Consider the following 20,270-nt stretch of genomic DNA (forward strand, 5'->3'; position numbering starts at 1 on the left):
AACTTCTTGCATAATTGTCGATGACGCTGTTAATTCCGTTGAAATATCGCATGCTCAACTGCGACGAAGTCCTCGGCGAAAGGCTTAGAAAAAAGGACAAGGAGGTGTAAAAATAGTGAGTCGTTCGGTAGTTAATGTCATGACCTGATCTTCATTTGTCACCCCCGAGGGCCAATAAAATGACGCCGACTGTAGCCACTCGTACAGTTTTCGAAGCGGTATCTGGACATTATGTGACTGGATATACGGGTCCTTGGCTTAATCAGGACATCGCAAGGCTACTATTTCCAATCAAGAGGGCTGCGCTTAATGGCCTCGAAACGCAATATTTTATTCGGCGAAATTAATGAAGAGATTACGGTAATTCCCGTCCGGAGGAGGACTCACCTTTGAAATACTTCCAGAAGAGTCGCATCTTGAGGAAGAGCTCGACCGTCATGGTCGCACCGAAAAACTGCGCTACTGCCGCACGGGATGCTGGTGGTGGACTGGTGGTACAGGTAGCGAAATCTAGGGGCCAGCTATGGGTGGGGATGGGACCCCTAAAAAATCCTAGGGGGTCGGAGGGCGCACAAAGGAATTCGGCCAGGGCCGCCGAAATTGATGTTAATTTTCGCTATCGACACCAAATTGGGGAACGCGAAAAGGGCCCCGCACGGCCGTTATGATTATTGGCCTGGGGGACCGATGATGACCCAAATTTGTGGAATAAAAGTGACGGTTTTGACGAGAAACGACGTGAATGGGATCAATGCTGGACGCATAATGGGACAGGTTGGGCTGACCATTGTCCCCCGACAAGTGCTGAATGCGGCTGACCCTTTCTTGTGGGCTCCGGTTCATCTGGAGCGTGGGAGTCTTCCGATTTCCACGTCAGAACACCTTGCTCTCCGCTTGTTTACATGGCACAACAGCTACCGTTAGAGGTCGCGTTATCTATAAATCACGCATCCTAATTGTTCGTATATCAAAGTAGACGGAATGAGTTATGGCGTTCGAAAATAGCAATGTCCATAGTTGGGAGGACGAGATCACCGCGGGTATTTGACGCGCAAGGGGATTTATCAAACGGCGACGACAGCAAAACGGAAATGTACAGGGTGGATCACGGGGAACCCCCAACAAAGAGCGCGAAACAAACGAGTCAGCGTACGAAAAAGTGCGTCCGAAAAAGAGTTACTTTTCGTCCGCTTATGAGTTCCTAAAAAAGTGGTTTTTTCGTGTTTAATTATGTAGTTTCGGACCAGCCGGTATCTGCCTCTCGGCAAAAATAATTTAATTAGCCCATGCGGCATTGTTGGCGGCGTGGAAAACACAGTGTCCGGTGAAAGGGTGCCCCCACACCGTTGTTTTTTGTTGTAAAGTTTGAATTGGAGGTTTGGATGCAGCGGCGTTCGGCATTTTCAGTAGAACGCGTTCACATTCAGCGTCCAAACATGTAGTTAATTATTTTCACCATGGATATACGGGCATTTGTTCTGAATAAAGGCATGAAACCATCACACAATTTGCTTGTAAATTTGTTCGGTCCTCCACTCGGTCTAAACAAGGCATATCTGAGCCTATTCTCATCGAATATAAGATTTATCCAGCGACTATTCTCCCGGTCGTCAATTAGATCAAAATCGGCGATCAGAGATCGATATCTTAAGCTACTGCCGAGTCAGTTGCGTTTGTTAACATGGCGACAGCGGCAATAAAGCATGGCCTAAGTTGAGTCCTAGCTTCAATTAAGAGTGTGGTGCTTATTTCGGGCCAGTTAAAAATAGCCCCCCTTTTCTGGCCCTGTCCAATATTTTTCGTCTTACCGGAGTCAGCCAAATGGGTCTTGTACGTGAACAAACACATTAAAATCCTCTTAACTAACTGCCTGATCGGACGAGGGTGGATCGACAAGTTTAGAATGTGGAAAGTGTGGGTCCTTCACCCCACGTGCGCACAATTATTTTTAATATTCGACTGGATGCACCTCCGAATCGAAATTGGATCGCTTAATAAGCCACGAAATTAGCCAAAGGAGCAAACAAAGAACACGAAACGAACGGACAATGCAACCGCTTCATTTGCATGCAGCATCCGTTTTCTGTTTTTCCTGAATCTCCAAGAGACATTTGCATATCTATCCAGCTTAAAAAACCGATGATGTCCACTTTAATTGATGTCAACTCGGCACGGACTTCTCTTGTTTTGATCGTGTGGGGTCTCTGGACTGGGGGCCCGATACGCAAAGCTGCAGGGACGGTTTGAGGCTCAGCTGAATCAGAGAGACTCGCCAAAAAAAAACAAAAAGAAAAAATCATGCTGTACTAGCAGAAGGGCACATCAAAGAAATATGTTTTTGCGCTAGTAAAAACAAGAAGAAAAAATAAAGAAAAAAAAATTTAGATAAAGAATCAGTCAGTGTTTCAGATTTTATCGTTTGAAACGTTTACATTTTATTTTTAGTATTTGATATAATTTAATAAAACTTAAAAAATACTAGAAAATTGCGCCTTGAAGATGTTTTAAATAAATATTTTACTAGAAACATTTTTTTAACACCCTGCAAATACATAATCGTGTTTTTTTATAACTCCCATTTTCAGTTTGTACATTTTTCTGTTTATTTTATTCTCTCTTTCGCTCACTTCTGTTTTTCTTTTTACACTTTCTCTTCAGATTTACATTTTCTTACCCTTCTATGTATTTTTAAGTAAAATTCTTCCGCTCAGCGATCCTACCAATAATAAAAATAATGATTTTTTCTTTCTACAGGGTGTCAGCTAAAACTTTCGAGCCTAATATCTCGGTTATTTTCCAACGGATTTTTGTGAAATTTAAAATGCAGATATTTTAGACGGCGAAGAGTAAAATCCTATTTGCCTTTTTAAAATGTTGAATCACTTAAGATTTATAACAAAAAATTGATCGTCAATAAAAAATGCTGTAAGGAGAGACTCGTCTTCGACGCTCTCCTCGGCAAAAATTGTTTTCTTTTTCAACAATATTGAATTTCTGCCATTGTGGTTTGTTTTTAAAGTATTTTCAATAAATTTACAAAATTTGACTTTTCTAATAAAGCGCGCCCACTTTTGACAGATTTTAAGGGGTGTACAAAATGTTGCTTGGCAACTTTTCATCAATTGTTTCAAAAGGTAACTGCTCAAATACCTTCAAAATTTAGATTAAATTTTTAACAACAAAATCTAATTTTTTCGATGAATCAGACGAATGATCTAGTTAATTGTTTGTGTAGACACCTATTTTTTAATGTTTAACAATCTAATAATAATTGCGCTAAATTTTCAATAAAGGAAACATGTGTTAAAATTACAGTTTTTAACTTGAGGTAATTTTATTATTACTAATTGAACCTTCACTGTCTAAAATATTTGTATTTAAAATTTCATAAAAATCCGTTGGAAAATAACCGAGATATTAGGCTCGAAAGTCTTAGCTGAGACACCCTGTATATTTTTCTTATTGATCTTGGACCATCTCAAACATTTTTCTCAGCAGTTGAACACAATTTTTTCAAGAACAGTACCGAAGACTTTATCTTATTATTTATTTTTTTCCTTGCTCTTTTTCCTTCTCTTCTCCTCCTTAAAATGTTTTCACCTTTTTCCTTTTCACTATTTCTCTAATACTGATTATTTTTTTCATCATAAAAAACAGTTATTTTATTGGCGATAAAATTTGTATCGAGCGTGCAAAAAATGAGTAATCAAGCAGGCCTTGACTTTCTCTCTTTTACACACGTAGGTCGTCTTTTTAGTTACTATCCTTTGTCATAACCTCACTAAATCATCATTCTATTTTAAATTAAATCATCAAAGTAAAAACCATCATGTTGGACTACGAAAACCACTAAAATTTTCGTTGTTTGTTGTCAAAAGAGCAGTTCAATGCAATCGAAACAATTCACGCCAATGTTTGTTCGCTGAAAGAATGATGTTTGACATGTATAATTTGACAGCTGGTGTATCTGCGCCATACGTTAAAGCATTTTTTGAACGCTCGTTACTTGTAAAAATTAAAATAATATCCGCAAGACAATGCTAGAAACTCATAGTTAGCAAAAGTGTTAAAACATTTTATACTACTTCGAAGTAAAAGAATGTTTTAGAGCGTATAATTCAAAGAATCTTTTAAACACATTTTTTTTAATTAAAACTTGACATTAGGTTCGGTATAAACTGTGGACGGATTAATAATTCAAAAAATTATTCATCATTCCTGTTTTCTCTTTGATTTGTTAAATTCTCCATGAGATTTTTTTAATGGCAGGGAAGCTTTTTTAACATTTTTCTTTCAATGACAAAATCTAATACTTTGAAAATGCTTGGTCTACGAGATAATCTTTAATTCTAATTAATTTTTCTTCTCTCTGTTTGCTTTTAGTTTTGGTCTTGTTATTACAAAAAATTGAAAAGTTCTTCTTTTTATCCGAAAATAAAGGAATATTTTGGACGTCCAGCCTGAAGAATTAAATTTGTTTCTTTCTGTGTCTGGAGGGATAACTGTTGGCCAAATCTCCTTGAAACAATTTTTAAATCCGATTGACATTTATAAATTGCTGCATTGTATAATTTTTTTGTACATTTCCTTAAAGATTTTTTTAAATTTCCCAGTGTGATTTTTTTGCCGTTGGTGTAACGTTTCCTTTCATTTTGACAAGTCAACTGGACCGATAAATCACCCAAAGCGTAACGAATTTGTCCGTGAATTAATTATTGAAAGACGGATCTTCAGGTGCTATTTCGAGCGTCGACACAACTCCCACCACAAACCTCGCCGCCAACAAACAAACATCCCCGAAACCCCTTTGACAAAAAATCGAGATCATACTTTTTTTATCGACTCCGAAGTCTCCTCGAGGCTGGCTCCCATGCATCCGTTTGTCAATTTAATTAGCCATTTATTTAATAAAGCTTCGGAAAAAGCGCAATCGCGTTTTCATCTCTCGCTTCTTTGATCTCTTTCAATGTCCAGATAACATTGAGGACGTGGCCGGAGCAGATGTGGGTGCTGTGTGGGAATCTCGCTGAACCCTTTGGCCCACAATAGAGGTCCGTTTGGTCCGATACCTTCGAATTCGTCATGTTTACAAATGAAAAATGACCCGAAAACCGGACGCAAATTCCGTTTTTGTTTATTTATTTGTCATTTTGTTGTGTGGCGAATAATTCCGGTGCGATCGGAGAGAGTCGTGAGATGGGAGCAATGGTCAGATCGTTCTCAAGATTTGACAACTGGACCATTCGCAGGTCACAGATTCCAGCGCAAGGTGTTCGATATTATCTCCCCGTTCCCACGTAAAATAATCGCATTGTCGGTTATCTATAACATGCATGTGTGAGTTTTGTGATAATAACGAGCTGCTCTAAGCTGAGACAAAGACTCGTTAATTTCGGGTCGGAACAATACGCACCAAAGGGCGGGCAATCTGGTCATCTCCTGGCAAAAAATTATCGCAGGTGGAAAAGTTATCAAGAGTTTTGGGCCAAAATGCGGACCCCATCGAGACTGCTGTCTTTCTTGTTTATACTCATTTGTTTCACATCTGGTTCAAACCGCTTTCGTAACAACGTTTTTGCGGTTCCATTATTTTATTTTTCTAACATTTTTGCAATATGTACTTAGCCACGTTTATTAATGTGCATGTAATAATAATGAATTGGATAAATACTTAAAACAACAGAAGTGAATATGTACATATTGCACATTTGTGGCCCTCCAGATAATGAAAAGAATAGAGTCTAAAAAAATCAAGTATCGGATACCACATTTTATATTGGTAAAAAAAAGTACGTCGTAACTTGAATCGGCAAGGTTCGCGTCTTGTGAATTTTGGGGTTTGAAACCACATTTAAAAAGAACACTAAGACATGCGTTATTAATCCAAAGGTGAGTCTGATGGGACATTTTTTAAACGCGTAAATAAAATCGAAATATCTTCTTTGACGTGTCAAAGCGATGTCTGAGATTGAGTCAGAAAAGTGAAAATAAAGTTGGAGAAACGTGGGAAGTCTCACATTTATTACTTTCCTGAAAATTAAAAATGAAATATATACTGGGTGTTTTCTTTATCATTTTGCTTCCCCAGTCATGTATTATCTGTCTTAAGGAGAAATTTATTATGGAAAGGAAGCAGAAAGAGTCTAGTATTTGGTATTTATTTGTTTTATTTATTTATCTGTTATACATAAAGTATTTAAATAAGTAAAAATAAAAATGGAAAAAGAGGGAGAAATGTACAGTTGGTTGCAAAAAAACGGGAATTGAAAATGTTCCTAATGTAAATTTGGTTTTGTTCATTTGTCAATTCATTGTCTACTTGACAATACCTATCAAATCATTTTTAAAAATGTCGTTGAATTTTGACCATAATTCTAACCTATCTCTCGTAAGAAGGTTTCACAATATAAAAAAATCGTAAAAATGTGTCAATTTTATTCTGACAGTTCCCGTTTTTTTTTGCAACCAACTGTAGACTGTCCATTAGAAAACTTATTATTTAAATACTTTTCAAAAAATTTGTAAAAACATTTCCTCACGAGATATATTTATAATTTTCTCTGACAACACAAACGATGTCTTAGATTGAACCAGAAATGCGTAAAGACGATTAGAAAGATGTGACCAGGAGAAGAGAAAGACTTCACATTTGCTACCTCCGGATAAATTAAAAATAAAATATATACTGGGTGTTTCCACTAGGATTCCCTTTTCCTTGAATGCTTTATTTTCTTCCAATCAATACTCTTAATTTACATTATCTGATGTAGAAAAAATAAAATTTGGAAATATTTTTGACAGTTTAAATTCGCTTCTTCTCTAGAACACTTCTGTAATACATATTTTATCCATAAGTTTTTTCTTTGCATGATTCCCTTTCTGTTGGTGTTTTTTTAACCTTTTTAGTCTCCAAATTTTCGTGCAATTTATATTCACTAAGAGGCCGATCTCAAGTTGAGTTGCAACTTGTATTGTCATGGTAACGGCACAAAATTGCAAGTTTGAGAAAGATGACGCATATTGGTAATTAATGTGTAGGACAAAGATACCTACACATTTGCGCTGCATCACCTATTTGTCACCCTGACTTGAAATCGGGCTCTAAACCAGCAAGATCATAACAAAAGTGATAATTTTTTATTATACATTTTTCTTTAAATAATTAATTTAAGGGGAAAAAATGTTTGAGGACACGGCAAAAGATTTTACATGTTTTTTCTTATTTTATTCCCAATTTCTCTCTTGTGTTAATTTTCACATTTAAAAATTGTTCTTTATTTATATTCTCTGCTAAGCTAAAATGGCTGTATAACATCTTGGGCCAGTTGAAACACTTTTCTTAGATGTTCTAATATGTCCAAAAATATTTTTTAGTGTTCGTTTCCTGAGATATATAACCGGGAACGTGGTATACAGGATGTCGCAAAATTAACGTATTCCAAGTCGGGGGTCTTGTAGGGAAAAATATCAGGAATCTCGAAAAAATTAAATAAAAATTATAGGGGGGGTCTTTACAAAGATATATGGGTCTGAAGGTTCAAACTTTCCATCATGTTTTGTTCAAATGAAAAATATAAATGCTTGACATTCATTTTGAAATATGGTGAGGATGATTATGTAAAATATTAAAATATAAATGAAAAGACATTTCTTGAAAAAACAGCTTTATCAGTTTTATTTTTCCAATTTTTGTTCAGAAGGAAAGTACAACATAGCTAGAATATTAATCAGGTACTTTTGAACAAATATTGGCAGCTTTGATATTTTTTTCAAAGTGACAGCAATTTTTTTTAAACATTTTTACTTGGTCAACGGGATGTCCCCTACTAACCCCCGAACTCGGAATACGATAATTTTAAGACACCCTGTATACCTAACTTGACATCTGTCAAAGATAACCTCAAAATTTACAATAAATTACTGTTTTCTAAGCTTTGCCCAAACGAACACGAAAAATGCTATTCAATATTTGTGCGCTGTCAGTTTTCTGGTATTCGGCCTGTTTCATCACTCGGCTGACGCCTCGTGCTTCAAATTTCGGCCTCATATCTGAAAACTGATCCTTCCATAAAGTAAACTTTATTTTATCATACCTTTAAGTAAAATTTCTTTTCTATTGTCATTAGGTCTTACATTCATTATGATCTAGCAAAAATGCACTTTTCACTTTCTTATTTTGCCTCTATTTCTTTCGACCAAAAACATCTCAATAAAATGTGTTTATTTATTTCTTCTCAGTTTAATTTTTTTTCTATTAGACATGTTTATTTTGCGTTCGCTGACGCAAAATTGTAGTTTTTCTTTTGGATGAATCGGTAAAACCGCCGGTCCATAAACAGGATTCTTGTGGATAAAAGCCGCGACGGATTCACAATCGGCGAAAAATTCTCAATCAAAACCGCATCTCCCATCTCGATTAATAATCAATGACTTAACAACAGTCGGAATTCAAGCCCTGAAGGGTTTCCCCGTCGCTTATGCTTGTGAAAAACAATTTCCCAACACGTAACGAGTCAAGTCGTCGTTTTGTAATGAAGTGTGAGGGGTTTCGATTATTCTCCGCCACCGAACAAATCTATTTCGAAAGTGGAGCGAAACCAAAACTGAGATTAAAATGCAAGATGTCGGTCGGTGTAATCTCGCTGCATTAATTAGCAGGAATTGCACGTTTCTCGGTGCAGTTTGCCAAGAGCGCATCAAAGCGCGATTTTTGCACGGCTGACGTGTCAATTAGACATATTGATTAGGTGGAGGGCCCCGATAAAAATGATTAGACGTTGCATTTGCAACACACATGATAATGATTAATCACCTGGCGTGGATCGTGGACGAAGAACCGATCGGCTCACGACATCATCAGCGACCGGACCAGGAAAAGTCTCCTCCGGAGTCCCGACATAAAACTCATCAGGTGCGAGTGTTGACATTGGAATTAATTTATATCAGATCGTAAAACAAATTCCTTGAAGAGATAAGCGCGACACGACAGATTTTTTATTATTTTTCGTTTCTTCGAAGGGAATGCGTGTGCGGTTGTGGCGTTTTCGCAACACAACATGGCGGCCAGGTCCGTAATCACAATGTCGCAATAGGGGCCCGGTGCGCGATTGGGTCACGACGACAATGACGCTGTATGTGTCTAATCAGCACAAGAAAATGGATACGGTCAAGCTTCGTAAATAAGTAACACGGTGGGATTTTAATAATGGAGGGACACGGTAATTCACTTAGATTTTCAGGGACTTGATGGTCCACCAACGTGAATTACTCATAAACTTCACGTATGCAAACGAGGGTCAGGGTGGAATCTCAAGGAAGCGTGTCTTAAAGGAGGGGAGAAAAAGGGTCTTCCTTCGTGGAAAAAAATTACAAAGTATTTGTTGGTATGTACGGAGCTTACAAAGTGATGTCGTAGATTGGTGCAGAAATGCCAAGGTGTACAGCAAAAGGAAGTGTCTCATCGTTGAATTTCGATTCTCCAGAAAATTTGCCTTTGCAGGATGATACATCATAACTGATACAAAATGACACTTATCTAATCTGACCTACTTTTGTGTTGATAAAATCTTACGAAGAAATCTGATGTTTTTATTTCCATTTTTTGAAGAATTTTCGTTGCGGGAACGTGGGTTCACAAAATTATGTCTGAGCTTGGTTCGGAAAGAACTGGAAAACATGACTAGTGACAAAATGTGTCAAAAGTCTTAGACGTAGGAGAGAGACAGGCACATACTATCTGTCTTAGGGAATAAGAAAAAATCTAGTAATCTCCTTTGACATGACAAAACGATGTCTTAGATTGAACCAGAAATATGTTAAGAACGGTGGGAATTTATACTGGATGTTTTCGCTAGAATTTACTTCCCCTTACTTTTTATAGGCCAAAAATGTTTTTTTTAGGGTTTGTAGTGGAAAATTATGCACAGCAAAAATGTGTTCCCCTTAATTGAAAAAAATTAAATGGGGGATGTTTTCTGGGTCTGTTACAATATTGAATTGAATCAGAAATGCCTAAAGGAGTTGAAAAATGCGAGGCAGATGTTGTTTAGGTGGAGAAAAAAACAGAAAGAATCTTGGAACATCCCACGACTTGATAAAACAACGTCTGAGATTAGATCAGACGCTTAAAAATAAAAATATGTATTGATTGTCAGCAAAAAATATATAAAAATAAACATTTGTGGTGCCTAAATCTCAAAACAATTGTGGACAATAATTTACAATTTTTTGTCCAAAAAAACTAATTCAAATTCCTCCTGGTTTTTGTATCACGGCGTAGAAATCAATAAATCGAATGACAAATGTCAGATATCGCGCGTTCAAATGAAATCCTGGGCTGGGAAGGCGTTGGAAACTGCCAATTGTTGTGCTTTTTTAAAGCGTAGATTAATTGGAGGATGTTGACAGCTAACCTAAAATTTAGAGCCAAAAAATTCTTTCTTTTTTTCTTTCTTTGCAATGTTTTATATTAAAAATAGAATACCTTAACGATTCCTATTCTCGAAGCAAATAGCTAAGGGCACCCTTTGCTGAAAACAAACATGTTCAATTATGTCTCGATTAAATATAAACGGCGGGAAATTCAAACTTTACACTGTTCTAAACGCCTACTCAGCCCAGGATTTCATATCGGCGACCAAATTTTTATTGTCACGTCGCGTGTCGAAATCCAAGTCATCCTGAAATACCCCGAGATGATAAATAATTTACCTTCGTTCTAAAATTAGAGATTTTACAATTGCGTTATCAGATGATTAAACTCGCCGTGACATCAACTTCGATGTTTAAATACAGTCGGCCAAAACAAATTCGCAATTAGAGCTGCATCCACTCAAGACAAACCCGAGATAACTTGGCAACAAGATAAGCGCGCGATTCTAAAGAGTGTAATTGCGCTTAATTAGGGTAGCGTAAACCGCCCCACCTCGATCAATTTACGGAAAGACGACACCGGCAAACGCACGTGACGGTCGTCGGATGGAAGTGTTTAATAAAAATCAATGGCTAGTTTGCATCAGGCGCCGCCCCCGCCGGTCCTTTCGTCCGTTTTAATTATTCTGATGGGCCGCTGATCCGGCCCGAGGTGGAATTGCGGAATTTTTATTACGCAGCAATTACGAAATTGTTCAGGTCGAAATAAATTAGGTGGAGTTTGTTTAGTAATAACGTACACATGGCCGCAGCTTTTTATCTTATCGGCGCGTCCGGAGCGGGGCACGGTCTTATCTTGAGCAAACACCGCTCACCTACATAGGTGCCGATGTTTTGTCGAAAAACCGACGGCGATACCTGGAGCGTTACGAATTTGCCCCGGATCAATTAGCGCACTCGTCGAATTTATCGCTGGTCGATTCAGACGCGACACTAAAACGAGATTTATGCATTCATAAAATGGGAAACACGAATCCGTGAGGATGGTCAGCGGAGGCATTTTTAATGGGCCGTAAACGCTCTTACGTAAACTCTTTGAGGCGGTTCCGTGCAAAAATAAACTGGTTAAGTGAAATATTTTAATGCTAATTCGAATGCATCCAGCATCCGCTTTATTGTTGAGGGTCTAAATAGTGGAGACGTTATATTCGACGATAAACAACAACTTCTAGCGAATTATGGCGGAGGAAAGTGCCAGGTTTGACTTTACGGCCGGCTTCTCGCACCAGACATTCTTGCAAACGAGGCATACACGCGGTGGGCGAAAGAACGAAGCACGCTTACGCCATCAGGAAGTGGATACGAAGACGCTTTTTTTCGAAATCGCATGATCCTGTCCAACCGTAAAATTGCTGAGCGACTGAGCGATTCAGAATTGATCCCAACATCGGTGATTTTATCTGAATTGAAAAAAATTTCGAAATATGCATTTTCCGAGAATTATTTTTATCGAGCTTTGTAGAAAAGTGTGTCCAACGAACAACACAATGCAATAGGAATTTACTTGGAAGCGATCGATGTGTGATGATCATATACAGGGTGGATACTAAAATGTGACAAACGACACTCAACATCGATGACAAATCGATCGTTTAGTCTTTAGCATCAAATTGAAACTTGCAAAAAATGAGAGTTTTTCTAAAAACTGGAAGACAATTGGTTCATTTTTGAAAAATATACACAGTGAGTCAGTCATGGACAAAATGTTGGATACACCTGATGGATTCAAGAATTGAGAATTAAATGAAAATTTTATAATAAACAAACTAACATGACAAAGTTATGTCAGATGTAGCTTAAGATTTTTGATTTTTTTTTTTAGAAATTTGTAGACAAAATAAAAATAGAAATTATTCTCTACGAAAGTAGACCTTTGGACAAAATCTACATTTTCAGAAGATAATTTTTTTGTACATATTTGCTTTTAAAGCAAAAACAAAGGAGCAATAACAGATAACAAATATCAATTACTTATGTTGTTTTGTTCGTAGTAACTTAGAAGTTCTATAACTGAGCATAGAAGTTTTCATTAGATCAGAAGAGTAAAACGTTCAAGAATGGTTATGGATGTTTGAGTCAAATCTACAGAAGTACCAATAGAATGATTTTTGTTTTTCTGTGTGTGGTAGAGCTAGAAGATTTCAATACAACAGCAGTTGACAAAAATATAATTGGAAAGATAGCAAAAGAGCAAAAATAGAAAAACTTAATGCCATAGAGATATGCAGACAATAAAGAAACAAGAAGTAGTGAAAAAAGCATTCTAGGGAAATACAAATCTAGATTAGAACAGTTTTCTTATTGTTACTCAGCAGAGATACCAAAGTGAAAGAATACAGGTAAAAAAAATTTAGACAAAATTTATAGATCTAGAATTGATTAATTTTCTTTTTCTTTGTACAGGAGAAGGAGAAGAATTTATGCGATAGTGATTGTAAACCAACAAACACATAAAATGAAGAAACATTCTACGTAAGTGTAGATCTAGAATGAATTCTTAGATCCAGATTGTTTTCTTTTTCTCTGCACAGAAGTTTCAAAAAGTCGTATAAATGTGATTAGTTTCTTTTTGTCTTTTTGTGAAGCAGAAGAAGCCAAAGATTTTAAAACATTTAAAACATTCTACGTAAATGTAGATCTAGAATGAATTCTTAGATCCAGATTGTTTTCTTTTTCTCTGCACAGAAGTTTCAAAAAGTCGTAGAAATGTGATTAGTTTCTTTTTGTCTTTTTGTGAAGCAGAAGAAGCCAAAGATTTTAAAACATTTAAAACATTCTACGTAAATGTAGATCTAGAATGAATTCTTAGATCCAGATTGTTTTCTTTTTCTCTGCACAGAAGTTTCAAAAAGTCGTATAAATGTGATTAGTTTCTTTTTGTCTTTTTGTGAAGCAGAAGAAGCCAAAGATTTTAAAACATTTAAAACATTCTACGTAAATGTAGATCTAGAATGAATTCTTAGATCCAGATTGTTTTCTTTTTCTCTGCACAGAAGTTTCAAAAAGTCGTAGAAATGTGATTAGTTTCTTTTTGTCTTTTTGTGAAGCAGAAGAAGCCAAAGATTTTAAAACATTTAAAACATTCTACGTAAATGTAGATCTAGAATGAATTCTTAGATCCAGATTGTTTTCTTTTTCTCTGCACAGAAGTTTCAAAAAGTCGTATAAATGTGATTAGTTTCTTTTTGTCTTTTTGTGAAGCAGAAGAAGCCAAAGATTTTAAAACATTTAAAACATTCTACGTAAATGTAGATCTAGAATGAATTCTTAGATCCAGATTGTTTTCTTTTTCTCTGCACAGAAGTTTCAAAAAGTCGTAGAAATGTGATTAGTTTCTTTTTGTCTTTTTGTGAAGCAGAAGAAGCCAAAGATTTTAAAACATTTAAAACATTCTACGTAAATGTAGATCTAGAATGAATTCTTAGATCCAGATTGTTTTCTTTTTCTCTGTACAGAAGTTTCAAAAAGTCGTAGAAATGTGATTAGTTTCTTTTTGTCTTTTTGTAAAGCAGAAGAAGCCCAAGATTTTCATGTCATTGTGGTTTTCAGGAGACATTAAAGAATGTGGAATAAAAAAACAAAAAACACTCAGGAAATGTATCTAGATCTTTCAAATTTACAGATCTAGATTTGAATGGTTTCTGTTTCTCTCCCAAAAGAACAAAAACAAGAATGCAATAAGATTTATAATAGAGTAGAAAAAATGAAAAGTCATATTGTAGAAGTGTAGATAAGTTTTCTTTTTTTGGAAAATGAAGAAAATGAAGAAAATTGACAAAATTAAATTGAGCTCTACTAATTTGCAGGAATTATTTTCAAGCAAGTTCGGTCACCTCTAGATCTCTTGGACTTTTATCTGGCGTATTTGCATCTTTATGACGACACCCTGTGTATTCACTTTATTATAGCGATTTTATTGCGTCGACGATTTATACAAATTTATGACTCGCTTGATTACACATTCATCGTTTTAGTCTCTCATTTGTGACGTTTAATTCACTCAAAAACATTACTCAACAATTTTTTTTAATTCTTCACGAAGGAAAAAATCACCAAAACGAAAACACGAACTGACAAGACCCCAATTTTTATAACACATCGTTACGAGTGGAGTACAACCGAAATTATCTGAAGAATGCCATCTCCAAGAAATGTCAAGATAATCCTGCGAATTTAATGGGACATACATGAGTAGTGTTTGACATTTGCGGCCATCAAGCTGACCTTTAACAGGACCGCGATGTCTCAAAAAAAGGCGAAAAAAGCTCAACCGGACTGGCCAAAAAAAAAGGAGAAGAGTCAGCGGGAAAAGTGCGTTTCAGCTGTTTGGAATTGGAATTGCGTAATTGGAATGTGTGGCAGGCATCGGTTTCCTGTTTTGGAGGCAACAATCGTGGCGATCCAGAGCATAACCCGAATTTTTTGCGCGACTCCGGTGTCGAAACGCTTTTCTCGCAGGTCCCCGAAATTAGAAAGCTCCAGGGCCGTTCCGGCTGCGGTAATTAAGCGGCAATTTCTTGCGCAACACTGCTTGACATTTGTGACATCCTGATAGTTCGTCACATAACTGGACAAAGCCTCCACGGCGGAGCTACGCTTCTCGTGCGACATCCACCGGAGCGAAACAGTCCGGAAGAGCGGTTTCTTCTAGGTCGGCGAGGAAACGGGAAAAAGCGCGTCCAGTGGTTAACGCCGATTTCACGCCACCTGCGTCGCAACCTTAAGAATATGGCAAATGTCAGGGGGTCGGCTGGCCAGCGTGGGGCATGACTCGATATTTATCGCTGCGGTTTCGCCGATTTATCGCCCGCGAAACAATGAAAAACGCGGCGGCGTCCTTCCGCCGCCGCCCGCGGGAGTCGCACGTGTTCGCCACGACGAACGCGCCGGATTTATGCCGCCGGACGGATCGTTCTCGGTATTCCGGAGATGGAGCGCGAGTTGACTCGTGGTCAACTCGCCGGCACGCCTATTTGCGGTCGCGAAACGAAAAGGCGATTAAAGCCATCAGCCAGCAGGAAACAGCGGCGGACTAGAAAATTTCACCGGGTTTAGAAACTGTTTCGAGAGGTACGAACACGCAAAAAATTCGACTGAAGCTGCCCACCCAACCACCAAATCACGTTTCCCGTAACAACCTGACGCAGATCACTAACCGCGTTTAGACCAATCCGCAAAAAGGCAAACGATCACTAATTTGTCCAACATAAAACTAAAAAAAAATAAAAGCCCGGAGTCATAATCGCACTATATTTCTGGACACTGTTCAGTGATCCCATCAAGAAAAAAATTAAATGTCAGGTGGAATTAGTCTCTCCGTAATGTACGAACACGAAATCCTTTCTCTTGTCCTTAAGGATGAATCATTTGACTGTAATCTCACTACACGTATGAGTGTTTGTCCGCAACGACAAGATGTCCAAATTAGATTTATTCTAAAAAAATTATTAAAATAAAACAATTTTAAATCTACTAGAAACAAGTTTTCGTTAGAAAGTAGTGCTAGAAGATCTACCACTGCAGTTTTCAAAAAGGAATAAAAATCAATAGATAAAACAAAGTAGGCAATGAAAACGAGTTTATTTGTTGTAAAAAAAGTAGAATTAAGTGATCATTAAATTTCCATGAGAATAGCAGCGATTGGAGAATTGCTAGTTGCTGTCCGTAATACAGAAATAACCACATTAGAGGATTTAAAAGGAGAATAAATCTGTTCATAATAAAGGGACAGAAATAAATGAAAACGAAATTATTTTTTCCTCGAGGTATAGTTTTTTATAACTAAGCAAGTCCTAATTTTACTCTATTTCTGAGAACAAGAATACAAGACTTTCTAGTCACTGTCCGCAATGAGGAATGTTTCTAAATGAAGCTTAAATTTTCCATCATATGTATTTAATTGCTGGTTGGATGAAGGTTTTGTAAGGTTTGTAAAAAAAATAAACCAAAACAAATGTAAATGTAATACAAACAATTCAGAACAAGGAATTTTCAAAAAAAAAAAAAAACAATTTTCTTTGCAACAGTTCCAAAATAACAATTTTTATATAAAATAAATGAAAGAGTAAGAATAAGTAAACAACATAGTTTTGTGAAGGTTAATTAAGTCATTATTGTATTATGTCTTCGAGAATAGTATTCTGCGAATTGCTAGTTGCTGTCCGCAACGCAGAAATCTTCATTTTAGAAAGGATTTAAAAAGCAGAAGTGTGTCCGGTAACAAAGGGAAAAGAATAAATGACGAAGTGTTTAAGGATAGCAAAAGTCAGCAATTTTTAGGATTAAGTATGTCATATTTTCATTATATCTCAGAGAATAGTTAAATAAGAATTTCTAATCACTGTCCGCAAAATGGAACTTTTCTAAAAAAAATTGGCGTAAATATTTGAACATATGTAAATCTTGTTTAAAGGGTAAATTATGAAGGTTTTAATTTATTTAAAACAAATTACATTTCCCACAAATAGTTTAGGACAAGGAATTTTAAGAGGATTCTCTTTTATTTAAAAAAAATAAATAAATAACTTATTTCCAAAAGTTCCAAATCAATAATTTTGATATAAAACAAATAAAAGGGTAAAAATAGGTGAGCAATATATTTTTGTTGAGGTGAATTAACTCATATCTTCGAGAATAGTATTCCGCGAATTGCAAGTTGCTGTCCGTAATCTTCAGATCAGAGATTTTCTGAAGAAATGTGGACATTTTAATCGTCGCTTAAATGGATAAGGCGTTTATGGAAATAGAACCGTTTTTTAATGGCACCAGGACAACTCCTATTAAAAAACTAGTCCTTGAGGAATAAGTGTGTCCGTAATAAATAAGCAAAATTAAATTAACATGAAATCTTGTATCCCGCCTTCAATTCATTATTATCATCGTGAAGCACTGTAAAAATTAGCAATTTTTACGAATTAATTAAATCACATCTCTGGGTATAATGCGGAAGAATTTCAAGTCGTTCGCAACAAAAGAATTGTTTTTAAATTGTCGAATGGTTTTGTTTAAAAATAAAATGTTATCTTGTGTCAGTTATTTATTGTAAAAACTAGTGAAAGAAATATTTTAAGTCATTGATGGCAGAGTTAAAAAACTGTTACGTTTTCAAACTGGCAGGGGAATCCTGAATCCCACGCTTAAGATCGTAAAATTAGCAAACGTGAGTCAATTAGATCGTAATCACACAATTTCTTCAGTAGTATAGAAAAATTCACAGTTACTGTCCGCCTCACATTTTTTTGTTAATAAATCCGAAGATGCCGTGGGGAGATAAGCGAAAGTGATGATGCGCCTAGAAATAGTTAAATATTGGCGCAATAAATCACCATAAATTTAGGTTGTCTCGCCCGAATCCTTGTAGGTGTTTGTGCATAAATAAAATAATAATAATTAAACGAAGATTTTTACTAGAAGCGAAATGCGTGACTGTCGTGTTGCAACAACTTACAATGGATTTTTCAGTGATGTGCTAACGGTGACGTCAAGTGCATCAATAACAGAAATGGATCTATTAATAGGCGTTGGAAAATGCAAAGTTTGAAAAACGACGAGTGGATCCCGATTATGTGGAAAAAACGTACTGTCAAAAGGAGACGAGTCCTCCGACGGTGTCCAACCAGTTGGGTCTGTTTAGGTGAAATATAACAAGGTCTTTGATCAGTTCGGGCGAATCTGCGAGATTTGGGTGGTCGCCCCCATAAAACCCGTCAACATGTTCGCCGCTTCCAATACTGGACCAGTCACAGAATTGATTGTAATTAATCGACACTAACACGTTTTATGTCCGACCATAAAATTACTCACTGCATAGATTGTGTGGAATTACTTTAGAAATTTCACGCCGACACTTAAGCCCAACAGTACATCGGCAATAAAGCAAAAAGTGCACCGGGACGGCTACCGTAAAAAAAATAACACTTTGGAGATTAGGTGGCGAGGAGTGTTGTAGTTTTTGTCGGTGTTTGTCCATCGTTAAGGTAAAACAATTTGTTGGTAAATTGGTGAGAAAAAGGCCATCGTGCAAACACTAGTAAAGGTGAGATGTTAATGTTATATCAATATTGGCATAACCAGGTGAGCATACAGACAGCCGCTGCCCTCTCACGGGTGGTAGAGCAAAGCGGGGGTGTTAACGGAGTTTGGCGGTTTTTTGATAATGAGTCCGGAAGCGCGGCACCGGAGCGAAGAAAGAAGCACGGCGTGCCGCCACCGGAGGATTGTATGGCACGCGCGGCCGTCCACCTGCCGCGTTCACCCTCCCGAGACGACGAGCGACCTGGAGCGTCGGACCACCTCCAGGAGACTGAAGAGAGCGCTCGGAAAAAGTTGCGCAAGCGGCGTCGGCAAAAATCATTATAAGTTTTTGTTATTAGCCCGCAGACAATCCACCCCTCCCGCTAATTAAAAACGTAGATCACGTGGCGCGCGATTTTTCCGCGCGGGGCTCACCTTGCGCTATACGCACTGCTGGCATCTTGATTCTCATCTTGGCTAAGTGTTGGCTTCCTAGTGGAAACAGAGGTCCATCGTCTGCACTGGCACTCGATCACTGCACTAGGTCCTGGGGCACTGTCATAGTCGCGGCGCACCGGGGGCGGTGGAGCGTCGTGGGGTGACCATGCCGTCCGGTCTGGACCAGAGATGCTGAGTGGCCAATGGTCCGAGCGCGTGTGTCGTGTTCGCGGACAGCTTTCGGCGACAGAGCGGCCGTTTCTGGGTCGGCGTCGATCGGTTCTTATCGTTCGGGCTCGGGCAGGCCACTCACTAGCCATCGGCCGTGCTCACCCCATAGGAAGGGATGCTGCTGCGCACATGCATCACCCGGAGTGGGGGCTTTGCCCGCTGGCTCTCCGGACGTGCACCGGAGCGCTCCGGAGCGAAAGCTCGCCGCTCCTCCGGACACCGACACGATCGCGATTTTCGGACGGTCACGCCGACGAGCCCGTCCAGGACTCCCGCTTCTTCTTCTTCATTCTTGCGAGCCGCCGTCCGGCGAATTTCCCGACGGGGTGGGGGCGGAAGCGGTGTCGCTTTCTGCCGGGAAGGGGCGCCACGTGTTGGCGTCGCGACGCACGGCCGGATTCACTAGGGGTGGGTCTGCGTAAGCGGCGCGATCCGGTTCCCTCGTGCCACCTCGACAATAAAAACTTTGTCCGGCAGGTGCAAAAAACTAATTGTTGATAAGAGTAATGGCCGCTCGTAAATTGCGCGGTAATTGCCGCGATCCTTACGCCGCAATGGTTTAGATATCCGTTCATTTCATTAAATTTTACTTCGACAAAAGTGCCCCGATAAGCGGACGGCACTGTGTCCCCGTTTATTATCGTTAAGTATAGATTAATCTTGTCCTTGACTACTACCTGGTATTTTGTGACTTCTCTCTGACTTCTTGTGGATCACCAAGAGATACCCAAAACACACTTTTTTTCGTTCGACATTTGTAAAATGTTTACATTGTTGTCGTTTTTGTTCAAAATGGGAAATGGCAAGAAATCCACGATAACGCTTACTTTACGCACAAATTCTTTCATAACTTACGGTTTTGACTCATTTCCATCATTCCAATCTAATAAATTTGCATACAAAAGCGATAAACATGTCACAACGCGAAGAAAGCCCAGGAAATATTTTCTTGAAATTTTTTTTTTTGCTAATTTTTTTCTCTCCATTCCTGCAACCGTCTTTCGGTACTTCCTTGCACTTACTTCATCCGTACTCTGATTTTTATCTTTTCGCAGAATTCTAAAAATCAACAACACAGATAACTCCTTGTCATTATCTATATTTACTTATTCTTTTTTATTTCCTGCTCTACAGTGACATTTCTTTTACCTTGATTT

The 20,270-nt window shown here is 37.9% G+C and overlaps 1 protein-coding gene and 1 long non-coding RNA gene across 5 annotated transcripts in view; one reads left to right on the forward strand and one right to left on the reverse strand.

The window, feature by feature from the left end:
• Positions 1–19,496, reverse strand: part of Cph (Chronophage) — a 32,773-nt gene extending 13,277 nt beyond the window's left edge. For 2 of the 4 annotated variants that reach the window (XM_069049908.1, XM_069049906.1), the window contains exon 1: positions 388–2,283. In XM_069049908.1, coding sequence (XP_068906009.1) covers positions 388–439 — 52 coding nt within the window. In that variant the 5' untranslated portion in view covers positions 440–2,283. Of the gene's footprint in view, positions 1–387; positions 2,284–18,879 lie in introns of those variants that run through there. The other 2 variants (XM_069049910.1, XM_069049909.1) reach the window with 2 other exon arrangements.
• Positions 8,895–10,192, forward strand: LOC138132437 (uncharacterized). Its single transcript, XR_011160086.1, has 2 exons — positions 8,895–9,191; positions 9,240–10,192. It is a non-coding gene; the product is annotated as an uncharacterized lncRNA (long non-coding RNA).
• Positions 19,497–20,270: the final 774 nt, after the last annotated feature.

The sequence above is a fragment of the Tenebrio molitor genome, chromosome 6, assembly GCF_963966145.1.
Source record: "Tenebrio molitor chromosome 6, icTenMoli1.1, whole genome shotgun sequence".
Taxonomy (NCBI): domain Eukaryota; kingdom Metazoa; phylum Arthropoda; class Insecta; order Coleoptera; family Tenebrionidae; genus Tenebrio; species Tenebrio molitor.